The sequence below is a fragment of the Poecilia latipinna genome, unplaced genomic scaffold (genome assembly GCF_001443285.1).
Source record: "Poecilia latipinna isolate Pla-1442-1.1 unplaced genomic scaffold, P_latipinna-1.0 Scaffold94, whole genome shotgun sequence".
NCBI classification, from domain to species: domain Eukaryota; kingdom Metazoa; phylum Chordata; class Actinopteri; order Cyprinodontiformes; family Poeciliidae; genus Poecilia; species Poecilia latipinna.
Window position 1 is genome coordinate 321,149 of NW_015112710.1, and position 22,186 is coordinate 343,334.

The 22,186-nt window shown below is 38.9% G+C and overlaps 1 protein-coding gene across 1 annotated transcript in view; it reads right to left on the minus strand.

Annotated features, from left to right (window-relative positions):
- Positions 1–22,186, minus strand: part of LOC106941774 (GDNF family receptor alpha-2-like) — a 71,724-nt gene that overhangs the window by 28,019 nt on the left and 21,519 nt on the right. The window contains exon 4 of the mRNA XM_015024891.1: positions 7,723–8,101. Within this exon, the coding sequence (XP_014880377.1) occupies positions 7,723–8,101 (379 nt within the window). The remainder of the gene's footprint in view (positions 1–7,722; positions 8,102–22,186) is intronic.

Here is a 22,186-nt window from a genome sequence, read left to right on the forward strand (position 1 = left end):
AAGTCTTTTTCCAGCCTCATTCTTCTTACTACTTCAATTCCACTATCATTCTTTTTTTTGCCACTCCATCCCTTTATACTCCTCTCATTTGTAGCCAGCAAGCTAAGCATGTCTCCACTGAAGGCGATGTCTGATTAAACGCTACACACTGCAGAAAACCAAACTATGTACGAGGAAAAAAAGGTCACCATTTGACATATGCTTTGCTTGCAAAAAAACAGAGCTTAGCACTATCAGAAAAGAAACACTTTGATAACTTGTAATGTAACCAGCGGGGGGGAGAAATGGTTCTGGCACTGCCTTGAGCACAGTCCTTTAAAGGTGAGAAAGAAAAATATCCTGTTTGTATGAGTGATTTTATTCCCCTGTCTGCTTTTTGGGTTATTTTCATATTAAGTCTTGAGGCGTTTGGGGTGGGAACAATGGCAAAAAATAGACTTTGATGCTAATTTGCAGGACAGGTTGACCCGTCCTAGTTTGCTTAGGAGGGTATTTGTGCAAGTTTTAGTTTTCTACTAAGGGTGGTGAATTTAGGTTTAAACTAGCAATAATCTATAGTTATATTACTCAGCCATAGAACCATTGACTTTGTGATACATATCTCAGTTTAATCCGGAGCTTTTTAACATTAAAATTTGTTACGTTTTAAAGTTTTCTATTGAATCCTGAAACCATCACAAACTTAATCCTGGGTATGTCTGTCAGTGTTTGATTTGAACTCACATCAATATCAAAGTTCGCAGCTAGAAGTTCTGTCTCTGTCCAAATAATTTTATGCAAAGTTTCAACGGTTATAGGAAAGCAAGTACACAGCCATCGTATAGTATGAGAAGCAGTTTTAGACAGCTTCACAGTGTGAAAACATTCAGAGGGAATTTCTCATTCATAGTTTTTATTTAAGCAGGTCAATCCCACTGAGACACAAGGGCTCATTTCGAGAGAACTGTTATTTTTTCTTCGTTATTTGACTCTCATGGCTCGAATGTTAACTGGATGAAAGTTTATCCATCCATCCATCCATCCATCCATCCATCCATCCATCCATCCATCCATCCATCCATCCATCCATCCATTTTCTGTACACCCTTGTCCCTAGTGAGGCCGGAAGGGATGCTGGTGCCCATCTCCAGCTAATGTTCTGGGCGAGAGGCGGGGTTCACCCTGAACAGGTCGCCAGTCTGCTGCAGTACCTGTTCTATGTACCTACTTCCATATCAAAAGACCTGCTGCCGTTTATACTGCGTTTTATAGTGACTACACTTTGTTCCTTCTTCCCTAAGGTCTCATTAGGAGCCACTTCACCTTCTAGTTAGTCATGTGTTACATGGCCGATTCAGCTGACCTCTGAAAGCATGTGTATGTCCCAAGGCATGAGATGAACACACTGTGTAGAGTCATTTTAGTTTCATTCTGACAACTGAATTCACCTTGATTGAACTACTGCATGAAAACACAGCTTGCGACATGGTAGTTAGGAAAATGGCCATTTATCAACAAGTTGCAGGCATGAGTGTAGCAATTCAGGAATTTGGTGTACAGCATCAGTAAAAAGACTGATCAATATTTCTAGAGGAGCTGAAAACAGTCTAGAGTTCTAGAGTTGTAGAAATATGCACTGTTGATATATTCTAGTTCATTAAGAACATTTTATTATTATTAAGTAGTAAATTATGCTACAAATGATTTCATTTATGAAAGGAAAAATAGCCAAGCTGGCTATATGTAGAAAGGTAATTAAATATGGTAATTAAATATGGAAAGGGTCACACAGTCATTTCCAAGGATTTAGGTCACCAGTGAATCACGGTGAGAGAAATTTTCCAAAAGTTGGAACAAAGATGAACTTTCCTAGAAATACCTAAATTTCTCCAAGGACACTGTCAACCTATCCAGGAGGTCACAAAAGGACCTTTAACATCATCTGAAACACTGCAGACCTGCAAGAAAGAAAACAGGCAAAAATCATACCAAAGAGGACTTCTGGTCCTCTTTGGTATGATTTTTGCCTGTTTGCCTGATTTTTGCCTGTTGCCTGACTTCCTCTTTGGTATGAGGACTTCATACCTCATACCAAAGGTATGAGGTATGAAGGGGATCACAAACATCACAAACATGTTGTCACAAACATCACAAACATGTTGGGGATCACAACATGTTTGTGATCCCCAAAACCTTTCCAGGTTTCTGTAAGCTGAGCAAAAAAAATTTCAAAAGGACGGTGTGACGTNAANTTAATTAGGTTGTTCATGCTAGAAAAGCTTTCAGTGTGGCTGAACTAAAACAATTCATTTCCACTTGTCCCCCATGCCTGATGGTATGAGTGTATAGAACAATCATCTACAAGGTTGTAACTTTTTTTAAGTTTTACGTGTTGTGCAAAAGAAAACATCCCACTTTACAACATATGTTGTTTATTAAAAGACGGTATAGAAACGGAGAATTCGTTGAAAACTAACACAGCAATTGCTTAAAAGCAAATAAGCAGAGTTTTGTGCATCAGAATAAAAGGCTACACAGTTCATACTACTACTTGCTTGCTAAAGTATTTATGGCAGAGCAGTGTTTCCTGGATGTTTCTGCTACTAAAACCACTCAAAACAATGGAGGAGACTTGTGATCAGTTGAGCAATTGAGCTGGTAAGTAACCAAATGCAAACCAAAACAGCAGCAACTACAATTTAGATTATAGTTGCTTTTGTCTCTAACTAAAGCAGAGGAATCATTTCTATTGAAATCCACACAGCCAAGTTTTGGTTGATTATCAAAAGCACTCTGCTCTTTAGAGACTCAACCATGTATGTGAGACCCTGAGGTTGGGGCAGAACTAGCAGCCTGGGAATACTGCAAGCCTTCTCACAAGTGAAAAAACACAAACGTGTCTGAGTGCAAGTGTGTGAGAGAGAGAGAGAGAGAAAAAGTGATGAGAAACGGATGATAAAAGTGCCGCAGCCTCCAGATTTCTTTCAGCTTTATCTCAGAAGCTATACAGAGTAATGTCATCTGGGCCAGTCTCTCTCCCCACATGGTTCCCCTCAGTGGGGACTTAAGTTGTCAGATGAACAGACTGTTGAGTTAGGACTGTGTGTGTGTGTGTGAGTGTGTGTGTGTGTGTGTGTGTGTGTGTTTGTGTGTGTGTGTGTGTGTGTGTGCGCGTTCTTGTGGGTGTGTGTGTGTGTGTGAACAAGAGAGTGCTCCCAATGAATTTTCAGCAAGCAACAACAACCTGATCCTGTATATCTCCCGAACTGGGTCAGCTCACCTGTGTGCTCATTGACCGTTTCTCACCTGCCCACTTTGAAAACCAGAGGCCAAATAACTCAATCAAAGAGCGCTCAGTGATCGTGTCGAAGGGGGGGAATGAATCAAAGATAGAAGTGTTGCGTTGATCTTCCAGAGAATCAATACGGTACAAGTACGAATACAGCTCATTGCTCTTTGGGTTTGTTTTTATCAGGCATTTCTTTCACAAACCGACACGGGAGAGGATGGGAAGTGTCCGCGCATTCATGCCCAAGCATCCATTCGAACACATACACGCCCATTTCTGACAGAAAAAAAGAAACGAAAAGACAAATGTGGATTGAACAGTAGCAAACAGAGAAATGCTTTCTGTTAGTTCGAGCAGGATTATGGGAGGCAGCTCTGTAATAACCGAAGCAGAGGTGAAACCAGGTGTTAGAAAAAGCCGCTGTTCCATTTAATACTTGTTCTCCGTCCACCTAGTAAGCCAACAATCACCCCCACAGAGACCAAGGAGAGACTGAAATCTTCCAGTGCAATATGCCACCCAGGCCCTCGCCAAAATGATATAATTGAAATCTTTTCAAATGTTTGTTCCATCTGGAACAATCTACTTCTTCTCCAAAGGCGAAATCACAGCCAGTTTGGCAGCCAGTACTCTCAAGGTATACTTTCTAAAGGCCTGTACTTCAGCTAAGATGATTAAATAGCAGCTATTTCCAAGTGCAATGCTGACCTAAAATAAAGGTGGAATGAATGCACCAATCATTCTTCAAGAGATGGAAAATAGGCTAATCCTGCTCTGATCAGTAATTGGTGTTAAAAAGCAAAAAAGAAAAAAAAAAGTATTTTCATTTCTGTTCAATACATGTACCAAAGAGGTCCCACTATTTTCAGTCGCTAACCACATCATTCGACAGCATGTAATTCGATGCATTTTTAAAAAGTGAATAAAAATCAGATACATTTTTAAGGCATAAGCAGTAACTCTTTAAAGAAAAGATTTTGGATTCACATCACTTATCTTTATCAAAAAAAAAAAAAACCTGCAGCATTTCTTTCTGTGTTGGATTAAAAAAAATGAAAGAACAAAAAGTGAATGCCTTGGACAGAAATTATACCGGCTAAGAAAAGTTTGATATCTTCAATATCTTCTAAAATCAGTTTCCACTGAGGATGTGTTTTGCTGCAATCCCATCAGTAGATGCATGTGTTGCACAGACTGTACTGTATAAAATAGCCTGTAGCAACTATTACAAAAAAACCTATAGCTGTTTGATCAAACCACTGACCTCCCACTGACTGCAGTCGCCCACATTGATTCTGAGTACCTCCCCCTGTCACCCTCTGCCTCTCTGTCTCATTATATATTATCCTTTCCTCTTTCTATTCCCTTTCCTGTCTTTAGTAATCTATTGTTCTCAAATAAAATGGGTCTGGCAAGCTGTGTATCTTCTCTGTTTAGTCAGACAGGTGTCCTTTGGGGAAAAGTTAAGGCCTGTCACTGAATGATCCTTCCTTTGGTTACCAACAGAGAAGTAAAAAGAGGTTCCAGAAAGTTTACTCAAGTCTTGTACTTTGCTGAGGTTTAAATTTTAGTGGGGTTTTTTTTTGTTTTTTTAAATCGTTAAATTCATGATTCTGATTGCTCAAAGCATTTTACAATGCTGTAATTTTTTGAAACATAGATATACAACATGCTGGGTTTGCTACAGTGCCTTGTAAATGTGGTAATACCCTTAAAACTCCAACATTATCCACACATTTATGTGTATTTAAATAGGAGTTTGTAGAACAACAATAAATTGAAAAAGTGTGCCAATATTTTCAACCCCATTTTTCTGCTTTATCTCTACAAACTCAACTTTCCTCAGAAGCAGTCAAGATGGTGACTCTGGAGGAGCTGCATCCACAGCTTAGGCGGGAGAGTCACACGGGACAATGATTAGCTGTGGACTCCACAAACTGCCCTATTTTCACACTTGCTCTGCATCTTATCTGACTGGACTGGAGCTTCTTGGCAAAGAAGATTAGAGATAAATTAAAATCTTAAAAATGTCAAAAGCAAACACCAAAGACTTGCAGCTCGTACAGCAGCAAAAGGCAGTTCTACAAAGTACCAACTTCAGTTTGCTGAATGCCAGTGCAGGCCAGACATAAAAAAGAGACAGCTTTATATTCCCAGTAAAATCCATTGAATTTAGAGGTTGCTACATGTCAAAGTGTGGAAAATTTCAAGGAGTAATAAAACTTTTGAAAGGCATCATTGCTGTTCTATTTTAAATCAGGTAAAGTTATGCAAAAAGAAGGATAGTTTGAGCACTTTAAAAGTGTTGACTGTGAACTCTTCATGGGAAGGTAAAATCGTAAGCCTCAATAAAGCTCAACAGCTCATTGTGTCTGAATTGTGGTGAAATTCTCTTACATGACAGCCCTCGTTTACTTCTGAAGAACAAGCAAAAAATAAAATAAAATAAAAAATACTGGAACTAGAGCGGCTCCTGAGTGATTGCTGCTCTGTTGGTGAACGAGCAAGCCCGTGTCCACGCAGCGGCAGCGTGCACACACTCATCGAGCTGTTGACCTCGGAGGGGCTTTCCGTGGCCGCAGATAATGAGCTTTAACGTTCTATTTCATCTTTCTCAAAAAGGAGGAGCACTGCAGACACCGGAGGGCCTAAAGGTCAAAGAAAGCCGCTCGCTCTGAAAAGAGATAACACAATGCAGGCAAGCAGGTAATTATTGAGACAATCATAAATTGGAGGAGGCCTGATAGAGTTCCATTACTTTAGCTGAGTGGAGGGTGAATTTAGTGCTGGAGAAGAGGAACCATTAACACTATGAGTGTGCTACTCTCCATAGAAAGTATATAAGTGGAGTTAGAGAAGGGCCTGTCTGAGCAAATTACTGTGTGTGCCTAAAGAGACTACGCAGAATGTTTATGTACAGTATATAAACCATTCAAACAAAAGTACAACTTCTGTTGATACTGAAGTGGCACTTTGACTTTTAAGTTGCAGAAATGTTATTATTATTATTATTATTATTATTATTATTATTATTATTATTATTATTATTATTATCAAACCTGGTCTTCCAGTGCATGTATAACATTAATTTCCTGCAATAGCTCCTATGTTGGCATGCAAAACAATATTTCTGCACAGACTGGAGACAGACAATGTCCTTTGGAGGAGAAGCATTTTGTAATTAAGAGGCAGGCGGAGTAATAATAATAGTAATAGAGTCTATGGCAAAAGTATTCACACATTTTAACTTTTTCTCACAATACAAAAGAGTTAAAATGCCAGAGTATGTGCTCTGGCATTATAGCGTGATTCTATACGCCAGAGCACAACATAGTGGCACATAATTGATACGTTGTACATAATTGTACATGTTTTCTAGTTTGTTTGTTTGTTTGTTTGTTTTTGTTTTAACAAACAAAAAGACCTGAAAACCTTTTGCCTTATAGCCCTGGCTGTGGGGTCATTGATTGTTCTGTGAATCTCTGTCAGAGTCTTTCCCAGCCTTTAACAGCTCTTCTACCAGGATGGCCTTGCATTTAGCGCCATCAATTTTTGAATCGACTCTGACCATTTTCCGGGATCCACGGTGAAGAAAATCATCACCATAGCATGACGCTGCCATCGCCGTGTTACTCAGAGGAGTGGGTGTGCTCAGGGTGATGTGCAGTGTTAAGTTTTCCTTTCTACAGTATTTAGCATGAAGGACAGATTTGTGATTAATAGTTGTGCGGCAGGAGTTTGTATTTATAATGTGATAAAGTGCGAAAGCAGAAAGGGGCAGACAGCTCCTTTGTTCCTCCGATCTGACAGGTGGTTAATCTTCATTAGTGTCATAAATCATCTTAAAAGCACCGACGATTATTAAAACACTGCTCATTTCAACACAAGAAATTACAGAGTATCAGAAGGAGCGCGAAGCCCCCTGATGGTCAGCACAGGGACATGAGTCTCCAGTAAAAGATCTTGACAGCTGGTTTGGCCCCAGGCACTGTGTTTCACCTCCTCCGAGCAGAACTAACACAAGGAAACATGTCACGGCTGGGTAGGTGTGAATTAAATCTGGCTGCTGGAATCCAATAGAGGGCCCATGCAGCCAAACTGATCCACTAATGTTTTGTTCAGCTTAATTGAGCATTGTCCCTTCAACTCAGCCTCACGTCTTCATCTTGCATCTAATAGCGGCTGCTCTCTAAAGGTCTAATTACCTGAAGTTGCATTGGAAAAATGAACAAACTTTATGATGGCGTAGGAGACAATCAAAAAGTGCAAATGTGCTGCTCCAGTAAAAATTTCAAAGCTAAAATCGACTTGAATGATAATAAATTATTTTTTTTCACTCCAAAATTTGTGGTTTAGACTAAGAACACAAACCCAAATGCCGTCACAAACGAACAAAAAAAAACAACAAAAAAAAGACACACAAACTCCGGCATGGTTTTTCTTTTTTACTTCACCTGCAGAGCGCATCCGCGCGACAAACCCGCCGCAGCTCCAGACAGTTCGGCTTCTCCTTATCTGTGTAAGAGCAATCAGGAACGATCGTCTGCCTGCGTCTCTCGGCGCAGCCTTCAGACTGGCAGGGACAGAAGATCAGCCGCTGGCTTAGCTCTGGAGGCACGCGGTCCATGAAGGCCCTCAGTGTCTTGTGGCAGCGCTTCCTGTTGCAGCTCTCTCCTCTGTTGGTGTCACTCCGGCTGCAGGTGGTGATGTAGCTGCTGCGGTGCCTCTTGCAGAGGGAGTTTAGGTTGCAAGCTTTAGTTGCGTTAAGGCAAGGGTTGCAATCCTTCTCTGCTTCAGGGCACTGGAAGGGCTTGGGGGTCAGTGTGTGCATTCCTAAACGTAAAGACATGGAACAAAGAAGACAAGTGAGAACAAAATTAGCGTAGAAGAAAATAAAAGTTAAAACTAACAGAAGCAAACACTTAAAATATATCCCTGTGTGTGATGGGTGTGACGAGACAATGTCCTCACACTATTATACCATCAGTTCTAACTTGAACCTCTGATACAACTTCTGATCCTTGAGTACATACATTTTTCAGCTGAGTCTGGGACAAGCAGACCAGTCAATGTTCCTCCAACTTGTTGTTGTCAAATTCTCTTGAGTTTGTGTGAAATGTAGCCTCAGTTCCCCGTAGCTGACAAAAAGTTGCAGAAATATCTGTTGTTTGCCATTTGGGTTCCCTAAGAACAGACAAAACTAGGACTCATCCTTTAAATCCTACAGACAAGGCCTATTATTGAAAACATTAATTTTGTTAGAATTAGATGTGATTTACTTTTAGGAGTAGTTTTATTTCACTGTACTTTCTACTCGACTGGAAGTAAAAAAGAAAAGGCGTGAAATACAGACGCACCAAGTTAAAGGTAAGACTTATTTATTACGCACACGCTTTGCTACTTAAAGGCAATTTTCCACCTGCTGAGCCTGCTGTGCAATTTAGCACTGGAAGTAATTCACTAAATTCTAAACTGCATTGTATTTATATTGCTGACAATAAGTATTAGTCTCAGGTTTTTTTGTGTGTGTGTGTTTTGTTTTGTTTGTCTAAATGAAAGAAAAAAACAGATTTGGAAAAGCGATTCACCTGAATCGATCTGTTATTTTTGAATGACATTACTAATTTGTATACCTTTTTCTTTCCATTTTAGTCTTTAAAATACTGTACTTTGTGTTTTTGTCCGTCTGATGACATACTTTTTAAATATTAAATCAGATGTTTCGATTAGTTGCCCAGTACTTCAGTACTAATTTATTTCATTAAATGAAACAAAGGAACAAATAAAAACTTTTTTACTCTTACTCGTGTATTTTTTTTTAGATGGATGGTTCTTAGTTTTTTCTCATACGTCAGTACAATGTTGGATATCTTACCCACTCCGAAGAAGACTAATTAGGAGGAGCCTATTGATAAAAACCCCAAATTTGCAAACCCTGCAGAACTTTTTCCACATTCAGTTCAATAATTATTTTAGATTAACAGATTATACTGCTGTTCAGAGTAAGTCATTCTTGAAGCAGGGCAGGTGTAGCAGACTGAACATGGGGTCATCTCTCATGTCTTTGTCGCTGTAATATTTCAAATTTTCAAGCATTTCATCTATTCTGAGCAATATTTATGTTTTTTTTAAATGCTGATGGAATGTAAGTCTTTTTCATCAACATCTGAAAAATTATATAAATCACTCATGCTGGAGATTCTTCTTTTATCTGAAGCAAATTTGTTATGTAGTTCCTATATCTATTAACATGGCTCACACATTTTTAGTTAAACATGTTATGGTTAATTATAGTGATCAAGCGTGATTCTTTTGGTTCATGCTGCAATATTTAAGCAAGCGCAGCCTGTGCCCTGCCTCACTGTTCATGTTCTGACTTATCAACACTGACTTCACATCGTTTGATGAATCCCTGGTAGAGAGACTTCAACATCATCTTTACCTCCGATTTTTCAAACAGCTGTGAGCCAGCAGAGGGACGCCTCCAGCCAGGCCCATCCACTCCACCTAAATCGATCCAGGCTGTTACAGACCTTGAGTCAAATATAAGTAAATTAAGATATGATTTCAGATTACATGTTGATGAATTCTTCATTAACCCGTTGACAGCTGACGTGATTACCATAATACCAGGTGATTACCACGTTGTCATATTGTTACAAATATTATTTCAATGTATCTTTCAGTCTTTTGACTTAATGGAGCAAACGAGAAACGTTGTCTCATTATTCGTTCGTCTTCCGGAGGTAAGGTGAAAACAGAAGGCCTTGGATATGTTGGTGGAGAAAGAGAAACTGCGTCGCACAATCCTGGGATCCGCTGAGGTCATGGAGACGATGCTGCTACAGGAAAAGAGTTTTGTTCATCAGTGCCATCCAGTTGCACATTTATTTTTATTTTTGAGTGACAACAAAACCCCTAAAATGACCCATCCAGCTGTTTATCATAGCTGAGAAAAAAAAAATGTCATGTTATTAAACTTGTTTGAACGTTCTCAGATGCTGTACCATTTTGGTAATAAGAGAAAAAACTTTTCTCATGAAATATACTTGTAATAAAGCAGCTTTATGTTCACTGGTGGCACCCCTCTGGCTATATTAGAGAAGTTAACCTTCTTTCCACTGTAGATAATGATATTTCAGAGGTCGTGGCGGCACGGTGACACTCTGAGAGACTCATCTCTTATTCAACAGAACCAATCTCCTTCCATGTCTATCAGACAGCCTGGAGCAGGAAGAGGACAATCTTTTTTTTGTGCCTTTTTTTTTTTTAAAGGGGCTTTGGAAGATGCACAGGATTGTCCTCCCATGTTACGTTACACGTTATCAATCCTTGAAATTGGGGGAGAGAGCTCGTAAAACCCCAAAAGGGGGGATAAAAATAAATAAGCAAAATTAATGATTTTGTGGTTTCAGGAAAACAAAACTCGCAGTCCCATAAGACTAACAAAATTCCAGAAAATCATCCTAGAGGGAAGGAAGCACATTTAAATGACCTTCCCTTTCAGTGTTGCTATTATGAAGATGTCTTAAGATTAATTTAGTAAGAACTCTGATAAATGGACGGGTGCTAAGTGTTTTGTCATGAGCTTTTTTGTTCAAATGTTACATTTTATTTGACTCTTTTTAGATCACAGTATCCTCATCTGTCCCAACACTACCAGACAGAGAGTCAGTTTAAACTCAACATATTCTGAGTATTATTTAAGTACCTTTTACTTTTGCGACATTTGAGCATATTTCAAACACAGTGGACTTCATTTATGAAAACGGGAGTAGATTCACATGTGATCAATGAAGCTGTGGAAATCGTGGCCAATCTCAGCATGTGGAGTCTTGATAAGTTTACTGTCGGAAAACAAACAATCTTCATGTGAATTCAACAACCTGCAGTGAAGGAGCAAAAAGGGCGATAGTCTCACAAATATTTTAGAACACAAAACCTAAACTGAGGTTTTTCCACGCAAATACATTTTCTACAAATGTTGCAGAAAATATGGGTAATGCTGAAGGGGGTCGTGTTGCCGTCATTACGTCTCAGAGCACCAAAGGAAATCTGACTATGCAACGCAATATTGTGCAGAACTGCACAGGCATAAAATGTATTACCGTTTTTAGGCCATGTTCCACCAGCTGATCCAAGGCAGACCAATCTCCCCTGCAGTACTCCAGAGCAGTGATTCACTACGGCCTGTTATTATGACTTTGGGGTCTCTGGTTTCCCAAAGCAGAATGAAGTTTTACATTCTGACATAACTACATAATTAGATGTCTTTGAAATCAAAAGCCAGATATTGCTTTCCATAAAAAAAAAAATGCTGAATACAGGAGAATCTCCATCTTCCTGAGTGTAATTATGAAGAAGACATTAACAACACTGGCTGTTTAAATGGTTTTACATGCTGGTCCAGATCTCGTAACACTTTATGTTCTGCTTAGCAGGTCAGCAGTTAATCAGCTCAGATTCATAAAAGTAACATTATTTTAATAATTAGTTTGCCCTATAATAAAATTGTTTAAAGTTATTGGCTATCAAACGTAGTCTTTTGCACTAATATGGACCAATAATTGCCAAGCACTGAATTATATATTTGCTGGTTCAAGCTGACATAAATTTACATAAACAATCTCTAAATTTGGCATGGATTTTTTTTTTAAACATGTGGCACATTCACAACTTAAGTCATACATTCCCAGATTTGCAATGAAAGGATATCAAGTCATAGTTTTAATATGGAGATATGACTCACTGCCATGGCTTTTGGGAACAGTAGGAGTTGTTAAGTGAATAAGTTAATTGCCAAATGTGTCTCAAAAGAGTTTTCTATTACTTACAGTCAAGGTAAAGTATTGCTCCTGTATTTTGCATTATGTAAGAAAATATGGTGACTAATGATGCTAAAATGTAGGTTTTATTTGCAGCTTCCAATTTGCCCATAAATTTAAGGACTATTGCGCTAAATAAGTAACTTTCACTGCATTTCATCATCACTAGTTTAAAATAAGGAAACAACTGACGGATCAAGTCTGAAGTGATTTTTTACAGCTTGAGATATTCTATCTAGTAACATAAAAAACAGCAGCTAAGGAGGGTTTTGATGTATTCCCATGCCAGCAGTCAATCAAAAAGCTCCACTGACGACCCTACACTAATTATTCTGCCCATATGCATGTTTCATACAGTTGGACCCTTGCATGAGAATTAATCAGTAATTTCAGACAGGAACAAATTAGTTCCTATACTGTTACACCAATAGCTGAAAAAAAAAGAACTAATTTTAACCACGGTCTACAATGAGGCCGAAGTACGGCCCAAGTTTTAGTTAAGTGGGCCGAGCTCAAGCAGGGCCAGAGGAGAGCAATACGGTCCAGCTGGTGGAAACGTTCACAGGGCGACTGTCCAGTAGTCCAGGCTGCATTACATTGATGGATTGCAGCTTCTAAATCTCCCCTGGCCATCTGCAGCTATAATGTGGGCCACTGGGGGGGTCTGAGATGAAAAGAAAATAGGAGAAGGATGAGCTCCTACGATTTATCTGACCAGGCCGAGCAGAGTCTGCAATGGAGGCTGCAGCAATGGATGGGTTTTTACTACCTTTGATTGGGAAGCAAAGATGGAATCTGGTGCTGGAACCAAAAAGATGTCCTAGGGCGGGCATAAGACATAAAGCCCACTTGATGGCTCTAATGTTGTTACACTCTAATAGGAAAGCATGCAAGTGCAGGAGGCGAAGAGGAAGGAGGCAAAGAGGTGGAGCCGAGAGGGGAAACATTTAGTATTGTGTTACAGAGTTATAATTGATTTTCCGAGTGCATCACAACGCAGATTTTCAGAAAACACGTTGTGCAGTAATGTTCGGAGAAAGCGGGCTGATAAGCCGACGAGATGAGACGTATAAAAATGGAAAAAGCTTTAAGAGCAGAGCGAAGACTTGTGCCGGTTGATTACTGTAGCTGATCATGATCGAAGGATGAAGTGAGAGGATACAAACAGATTAAATGGCCACTCACACAGACAAGCTGGAGAGCTTTCAATTAATGGAACCTAGTTGAGGAAGAAAAAAAATGCACAGTGCACAAAATAATTAACGCAACTCATCAGCGGTGCAATCAACTGCTCTCAGCATAACAATATACCTATCTATAAACATAGCAGTTCCACAGAACAAGTAAGTAAAGCTGACAAAGGGAAAGGCTAGAAAACTGGAAGGATATACTAAGTGAATATTGGATGTGGGATCAATATATACCAAAAGTCTTGTAAATATTAGAACAGTCTTGTTACCAAGGTTGTCAAAATATACTAAATTCTTACAAATCAAAGTCCTTCAAATGCAAAAAAACACGATCAAAGTGATTAGTTTTCTTCTACTGTCTCTTCTAGCATTCTCCCCCAGTGATAATGGTGAAATATGACCTCTTATTAAACATGATGAATGAGAACCAGTTCATGTTGGAGCTGACAACATATTTCAAAATGTTTAGGAGGTGAACTTGAAACTCCCATGAACACTTTATCCATAATAAATGTAGTGACTCTTTGTGGATCGTAAATCAGAGTTCTCTAGTGGTGATACTGATTTTGGCAAACAATGGGAGAGAAGTCAAGACAATGAGGTGAGAAGGAAAAAAGTGGTTAGTCAGAGAGCCGGATGGTGAGAAGCAGGCCGTGTTCTGGTGCAAAAGAAGGGCATAGTCAAAATGAAACTGAGCAAAAAGTAAAAAAAAAAAAAATAAGAGCTTGTAAGAACAGAAAAAAAAGCTGATGAAATGGGCCATGCACTTTGTATTAGGATTTGGATACTTTAATTCCTAAAGAGTAAGGGATCTTCTTTCTTAAGTAATTGCTCTCTGTCAGCCTAATTTGAATTCAGCATTTCATATATCATCCCGTACTCGAGGGACGCTGCACTGCAGAAAGACTGGGGGAGTTTGAGGGTATATAGAGCTTGGGGGTGGGGGGGTTCAGGCTGGGTTAGGAGTATGAGGTTGACTCCTGGTATGTTCTCAGTAATTAGGAAAGGTGCCAAAGTCTGAATTTAATACAGCCCAGGGTGAGCGTGCGAGAGCTTGTTAGGAAAGTCTTTAGTCCGGACCCCGAGGAGTGTGTCAAGCATTTCCGTGTCAAAGGCCTCATCAGTCATTAGCGCTATATACTCTGTCGCAGTAGGGATTTCCAGAGGGGAGGAAAAGGAGCCGCACTGAATCTACAAAATCATCTCTTTAAGCTTTACCGAGCGGGTTATGTGAGTGGATTTCATAAAAGGCAGGGCAGTGGAGTTCAGACAAACGCTGGGTTTCTCAGAGATCAGCTACATTTTACAACTGAATATGAAATAAATGCAGCAAATCGAAGCAGTTTGAGATCGAGAGGCTGCAAGAAGTCACGGACATTGTGCAAAAGCTAAATATTTTTACATAGAGAACTCCTCAGATAACACTGGGCTCCCAGAGAAGCTGTGAGTCACAACAAACACGGGTGTATATTCTGAAATGTTTATGAGAATTTCTAATTTGCCTTTGTGGCATTCCTCGTTGGCACTCTTTATTCAGCTCTCTCAACGCTGATGACAATACAAAAAGCTTTGAGACAGCTTAACAAGATGCGTATTTAAAGGTTTGCCTGTGCAATATTGCTTTAATGATCAGTTCTACTGTTCATTATCAGGATTCAAGTCAACTGAAACAACACATTCTGCGCTCTGACGCTGACTTTCTCTGTAAAATGCTGACTACTGCAAGGGGAGAAGAGGCAAGTCTCATTACAAATCCACTGAGGGACAAGCTAAGGCTTTACTAAGAGTGAACTGATTAGGAAATGCACACAGGATAATGAAGCATATTAGCAAAAGCAATATGAACACACATGGGGACAGCTGCAGGCATACACAAAACTAATCTTGCACAAATCCATGCAAAGCTACTCTTGCACCCCAAAGCGCTTGGAAACCTCAATGTACATATGCAAACAAAAAAAAAACCTGCTAGTGTTTGCCTAAGTAACAAGAATTGTTATGACAATGGCGTGAAAATGTCAAACATTTGCAGCAGCATACTTAGCAGAGCTGGTGCACTGTTCCATCTCCGCAGCTGTGCTACAAGCAGCTTTCTAGATTTAATTGGACGGCGGACATACTCTGCTGAGAGGTGAGGGGCTTAGAGCGGAGAGGTGGAGGGTCTAACTAAAGGATGTTAAACCTAATTCCAGGAGGAAACCCTGAATGGAGGATTTTCTGCTGCCCTTTTCTCTCGATAAGTTAATCAGCTCAGTACCGATCCAAGAAAACAGAACACACTGCAAAATACCGTGTTGCAATCATTATAAATAATATCTCTGCATCTTTTTGTAGAAAAACGCCACTTATTTAACCTTTGATAAAGGTTAAATTCTGAAGAATGATTCATCCCCACTTTTCACTGTATTCCCTTGCTTCCTGAATACAACCAAGACTTTGTTGATATCGTTGAACAATACAACCGATCTGGAGATGTCCACTGTCACACTCAGACATTTTTGCCAGGTTCTTTTAGGATTTCTTTTTTTTTTTTTTTTTAATATTAGACAACCATGCAGTATTTCTGGAAGTATTTCTGTTGTTTTAAGTGGGGCTTGAAACCCCAGTCACTGCAGGTTGTTTATGCACAGAACTCCATGCTCCAGTAAACTCATGCATTACTAGTGAGTGTGAAATCTACTTGAAGGACAGAAGGAAAGAAAAAGAAAAAAAGAAAAGCAGAACAAAAATATGCTTTTGGTTTTAGATTTTCTATTATTTCAAAGATAAATTTATGAGATCTCACTTTCCACTGCTATCCTTATACTCCCTGCACCCTAAAGTCCGGCACCTAAAACAGTTGTCTGTTTGCAACCTTTACAGCATAAAGAGCAACCTCTGCTCTCAGCCTAGCCAAATAAAAAAACTTGCATAGAACTGTGCATGTAACTAAGAATGTTTATAAGTTTAGATATCATTTACAACAATGTTGCCATGTGTGTTCATCCATGTGTGTCAGTTGTTGTTTTTTTGTTTTTTTTTAACCATCAACCTGCCAGGGGATTACAGATGAAAATTAGCCCTTGTGGCAAAATTTAGCACATTTACATGGTTGTTTAAAAATACTCATATTGATTAATATGCACTGTACCTCATGAAATAAATTCAAATTAGAATTAGATCAATATCTACTCTCTATTTTTATTATTTAAAATAAAGATAAACAAAATTTAGCTAAAGACGATGGATTTTTTTTCCCTGTAGGATGGTAAATGATGTTGAATATTCATATAGTTACCAGCTTAATGAAAAAGAAAACATAACTGGTACTTTCAGACTCATTCTCTGTAGAAATGCAATGCAAATATTGCAGGAAAAAACTTCCGGAAAAAAAAGCTGCATTTGTTATTCTATCTACATTTAAAGACATTTAGTTAGTTTTTAGATAATTTCCCTGCCAGCATGCCTAGGTGGGCCCCATGTGGGGAAAAGGAGGGCAGACCATATCGGTCCCATATGGGTTTGCCCATGTAGGGCCACAGCCCACATTGGCCCTACATGGGTCCTATATGGTGGTGGCCCACATGGGTTTGTCCATTTAGGGCCCATGTAGGGCCCATGTGGCCTATGGCCCTATATGGGAAATCCCATGTGGGGCCATTGTGGAATCCGCGGACAAACCCATATGGGACCCATACATCAGCCCTCCTTTCCCCCTCATGGGGCCTAGCGAAACTTATCACGTGACATTGTGGAAAAGACCTGAGCCACAGGTTGCAGACCCCTCACCAAAAGGTGTCTGTTGCCATTTAATTCAAGAAGCATATAAGTTGATTCATATAAGCTGATTTATCATGAACTGTGACCAGTTTCTTTCTTGTAAGCACATGCAGCTTCAATATGCCTCTGCAGTGCAAACCGTTGAATCAATAATCAGGCACAGAGATGTCTGTAAAGAGGTGTAACAAGATCTTGTGATATCAAAATGTCACCAAATGAAGTAAAGTCTGTCTCATGAAATACTATGAAATTCAGACATGAAGGTGAATGCTTTAGACTTGATATTCTGCATTTTGTTCTTTCTCTTGTTTTGAGGTATGCAAGAAGTAGTTCTTGAGTGACTATCGAAAATACAGAGACAGACAAAATATTAAACTTTGGTGAATGTTAAAACCTAACAAATCTAGTGTGGGCTGGAATATCTAAGATCATAATGTTGATAATAGTCCAATAATGTGCAACTGGCATTAGAGCTCTCTGTTATTGCAGAAAGCCCAAGCTTGTTTATCATTTCGCCCCTAGTCAGTATACGTCTTCATACTACCTCACTTTTACTGAAGAAAGATCAGCAGCTTAATTCCAAATGTGAAAAGATAAAAATTATTCCAACTAGATACATCATTTTTTCTGAGTTTGTTATTTTTAAGGAAAGATAAAGCAACTCTTTTGTTTTTTTCTTGTTTCTGCCCTTGTTGAAAGGATCCTAACTGTGTTGTGGTTTTTACAAACAAAAGGTCTTGAACCAAGTTACAGATTCAAGCTGTTCTTTTTGCTTTCCTTTATTTTTTCACTGTTTCACACAGATGAACACCCATCCTTCCTCTTTGTTACTCCACCAAGTGTGATTAAAAAAAAATGGGCACAATTGAAGGAGTGTGGGGTATCAAGACCCTACATGCCTCTGCTTTCTGTTGCTCTGTTTACTGTGTTTTATATCTGTTAGGATTACTTAACAACATGGTTCATTAGAACACATTAAATTGCCATTACAATGTTTTTGTGCAAGCAAAGGTATTTTAATTGAGACAATTGGTATAGTTGCAAATGAGCTCCTAACACAAAGATATCAGTTTTAAAATGCAGGAAGCCATAGCTCGTTTCCCTCCTCCTTCATCAGAGAAACAATTTCATTGTTCACCACCAGGCATGAAAAAAAAAAAAAAACCAGGGTAGGGCTAAGAAAAACAAAGTAAACAATTACATTTTATTCAGCCTAGATCTGCATGTGATTGTCAAAGATTGAGGGGGAGACTTGGCTCTGACAGCCTTTTGTAGCTTCTTCACATGTGTTTATGGTTCATTCGAAAGTAATACTACTACTAGTACTACTGGTACCTCTAATAATAATACTAATGATAATAAAGTATCAATCAGGACTGCGGCCAAGCAAATTAAATAGCTTACTGGAAAGATCAGTTTAAAAGCAAAACACACTGTGAGTCGACTGTTAAACAAAAAGTCCCAAGCCAGAATTTTTTTTTCACTCTTTTGCAGCATTTTGGGATTGGCTCCAGGTCTGAAGTGTGGTTTATTGTGTTAGTGCCCAGAAGCACAGAAACAAAACAGGGGCAAAGTTGTCTTTGTTGTTATTAATATTAATAACTCCAAGTTCAGTTTGTGTATCCTGACAAGGTGGTAAACATTGGGAGTTTTGCCAAAATACAACATTTTAGAAAAGTCTGCTAAAAACAACAACTACGGGCTTCTAGGTAGAGGACATCCAGGTCACCTAATGTCCAGAGGAGTCATAAGGGCACAAAGTAAAAGTCAATAAGAACTGTAGACAGGGCTTACACAAAGTTCAGAGTTTAAGCTTGATTTGTTGGCTTTAGTAAGTATTCGGCCAAACCAACCACTTTAAGCAGATTCTTAAGTGAATTTTTAAAGCTTTTTTTTTTTTTTACCCCCAAGTCAGGCAAACTTTTTCTCTGAACATTATAGCTCTGATGGAGAAATCGTTCGTGCAGCAAGTAGTTCGGTCTTCTATATTTGAGCCAGAATATGGTGCCTGATGGACGGTAAAAGTAACAAGCAGTGCTGAGGATCATGATTATTTCCAGAACTCAAATCTACTTATATTCCCTTTTGAAGTTTCTGTGACACACCAGCACAGCCACCAGACACCTGACATACAAATCCACTGCTATTTACATTAGACACACTAAGCACACAAACAGAGTGGAGGACTTCGTTTTGTGACTTGTGTGGAGCTGAAGTGGGTGCCGGTGCCTAACACTCGCCTTGGTATCAATGCTGTAATTACTATCATGTCTCGGATCGAACATGCAGTCATGTTTGGGCTGAGCGGACCCATCATAAGTCTATCTGCTTGTCGATCATTTTTAGCAGAGGTAGGGGCTGATGTGGCAGACTCACAGGCCCCGAATGGATAAATAGTTGATACTCAGAAGTGAAATCCATCAAGCCAGTGGCAGTTTCTGATGAAGAACTCCCACTCTATTGTCATCTCATTTCGGGAATAATTAGAAAAAGGCTCACATTTTGTACTAAGACCATCCAGAATGTAAAGATGAGCTGAGCTGAGCATTCACCAGCTGAAACACTGCTGATGGAGGAGTACGAGCCACAGAGAATTTTATCTATGTGTTAATACCAGAAAGTTTTGAATCATTGAAAAAACTGAATGTAAACACTGTCCTCATTCAATATGACAGACCCCACAAGGATCACTATGTTCCTTCCTTTTAAATAGAGACTACTTAAAACCCGCGACTGCATTTCAAGGAAAACAAAACCAAGGGGCTTTGGCTGCCTTGTAGTATTAAAAGGAGAAACAATGTGTTGTTATGTTTCATTTGTTTCCAAATTAGAGAGAGTGCACATTACAATATATTATATAATTTCTTTTCTTTTCTGCTCAACCTTCCAAACCCTATTTTCATTTTCAGACAAAATCAGAGCAGAGATTACTTTTCAATTTTCTCCTGCTCTCTGAAAGCTCACGTTGCACCGGCCTCATCAACCAATCAGATATCACGTATTCCCCCTGCTATCCTACAGTAACGTCTGCAAACTTGAATATGAATGTTTCCCAGTGCCATGGCAAATGTAGTGAGAACTGCATAAAATGAGTGTGTAATTACTTATTTTGTTTGCCCGTGGTTTACTCTCAGTGCCACAATCAATTATGCTGCCCACAGAAATGGTAAATAATGAGCAAAGCTTGAGGCTAAAAAGATTTTTGGAGAGCGAATTCAATACTTCACCTCCGAGAGAACGGGAGAAACAGCTGAAGTAAAATGGATACAGTAATGAGTCCCCTGTTGTATCTTGTTATGTCTAGATACATCCTACTGCATTACTTCTTCTCACCCTGGCACACATATTTTTGCTTCTACATTACGAACTTTATCATAACAAACTGCACTTAGAACACATTTGACTTTATTTTTGAGTGCTTGTTAGCTGAAAATCTCAATAAGGATGTAACACACTTTTTTTAAAATGTTGGGCTACATCATCTTCTTTCAAAACTAATGACGCTAACATGATCTGCTTTATTTGTTCACATTTTTATAGTCAATTTTTCAAAATATGCTTTTTTTTCTCTCCCAAAGAGATTGTGGTTTTTTATGAGATATCAGAAAATATGCAATAAGTAGTGCTACATTTGACAAAAAAAAAAAAAAAAGAAAGAAAAAAAGAAATACACTGCAGTTGGCGTTTGTGGATTTGGAAAACGAAATAGAGCACCCAGTGGAAATTTCTGTGAGAACATGACAAAGGCAAATAATCTTGCGCAGTTGAACTCAAGATTTAGATATTTCATTGTCCAGTCACATCCATTATATGGCCCTGTGGTGCACTACCTATTGTAGCTGTGGTTTAAAAATGTGGGTAGCTGTATTGATTTGTTACACCCTGGCAATGGTAACCAACAGATTAAATAGCTGGCTATAACTCTGAGCTGTTTAATTAGTAAAGCAAAGAAGAAATCACAGTAGAAGCAAAATCAATGGTTAGGAAAAATGCAGTGTGGTGAACACAAAACTGACTGTGCGGTATAAATATCCAACAACCAGAGTGTATGAAAGGACAGATGAAGCAATAAGCCCCTTGCAAAGCAAAGAGTAGCTGATTTTGACGACAGTGCAAAGCTCTCTTGAACTTTCGAACACTTTGTCAGGTTGCAACTTCAATGCATCTTATTGGGATGACAGGCCAACTCAAAGTATGGATAGAAAGTAGAAGGACACATTGTTTTCCACATTTTTTTTGTAATTAGTAATCTGAAAGCCAACTTGAATTAAAACTATATACAGCCCACTTTTCCTTCTAACATGATTGTGCCACCATCATGTTTAACTGTGGAGATGGGTGTTTAGAATGACCTGCACTTGTTGTTTTCCTCCACACATTGCATTTTGCATCTGGGCCAAAAAATGTACTTACTATCTGATGTGATCTGGGCACCTTATTCCCAATGCTTGCTCTGTACTGTGTGTGTCTTGTGGCAAACTGTAAGCGGGAATTTGTATTGCTTTCCTATGAGGTCGGCTTTCTTCTTGCTTTTTTCCATATAGAGTTGTTTTGTCAACAGATACTTATCACCCGAGTTGTAGTTCTCTGAGAACTCTCCACAGTCACCACGGCCCCATTTAGTTGCTTCTCTGATTGTCTCAGTTTCTCATAAATGAAATTTATAAAATAAATTTCTTCAAAGTTCTGCAGTTGTTTCATTTTCCAGTGACACATGAACAGTGCTCAATTAAATGATCAATGCTTGAGAAATGACTTTTAACTTGTCAAGACATTTATCCCTGACCTTGGTCTTCATGGTCTTCTGTTTGTTCACTAATGTATCCTAACAAACATCTGAAGCATTCGCAAAACATCTGAATGATTATCAAGATTAAGTGACACACAGTGGCACATTATCTTACTTATCAATATTGAATTCAAGGGGGCTTCACTAAATGAATGCAACAATTTTCCCATTTATATTAGTAAAAAAATATTGAGAACAATATTTAAGCTGAAAACCACACACCATTTCAGAAAATATAATCAAAACTGTGAAAAGCGGAAAATCGCTTTTAAATTAACTAGATAGCAGGTTTGGAAGAAAGTCTCTACATTTTGTTCCTTGTAATAAGCTCTTTTACACCCTCTTTTGAAAGTGC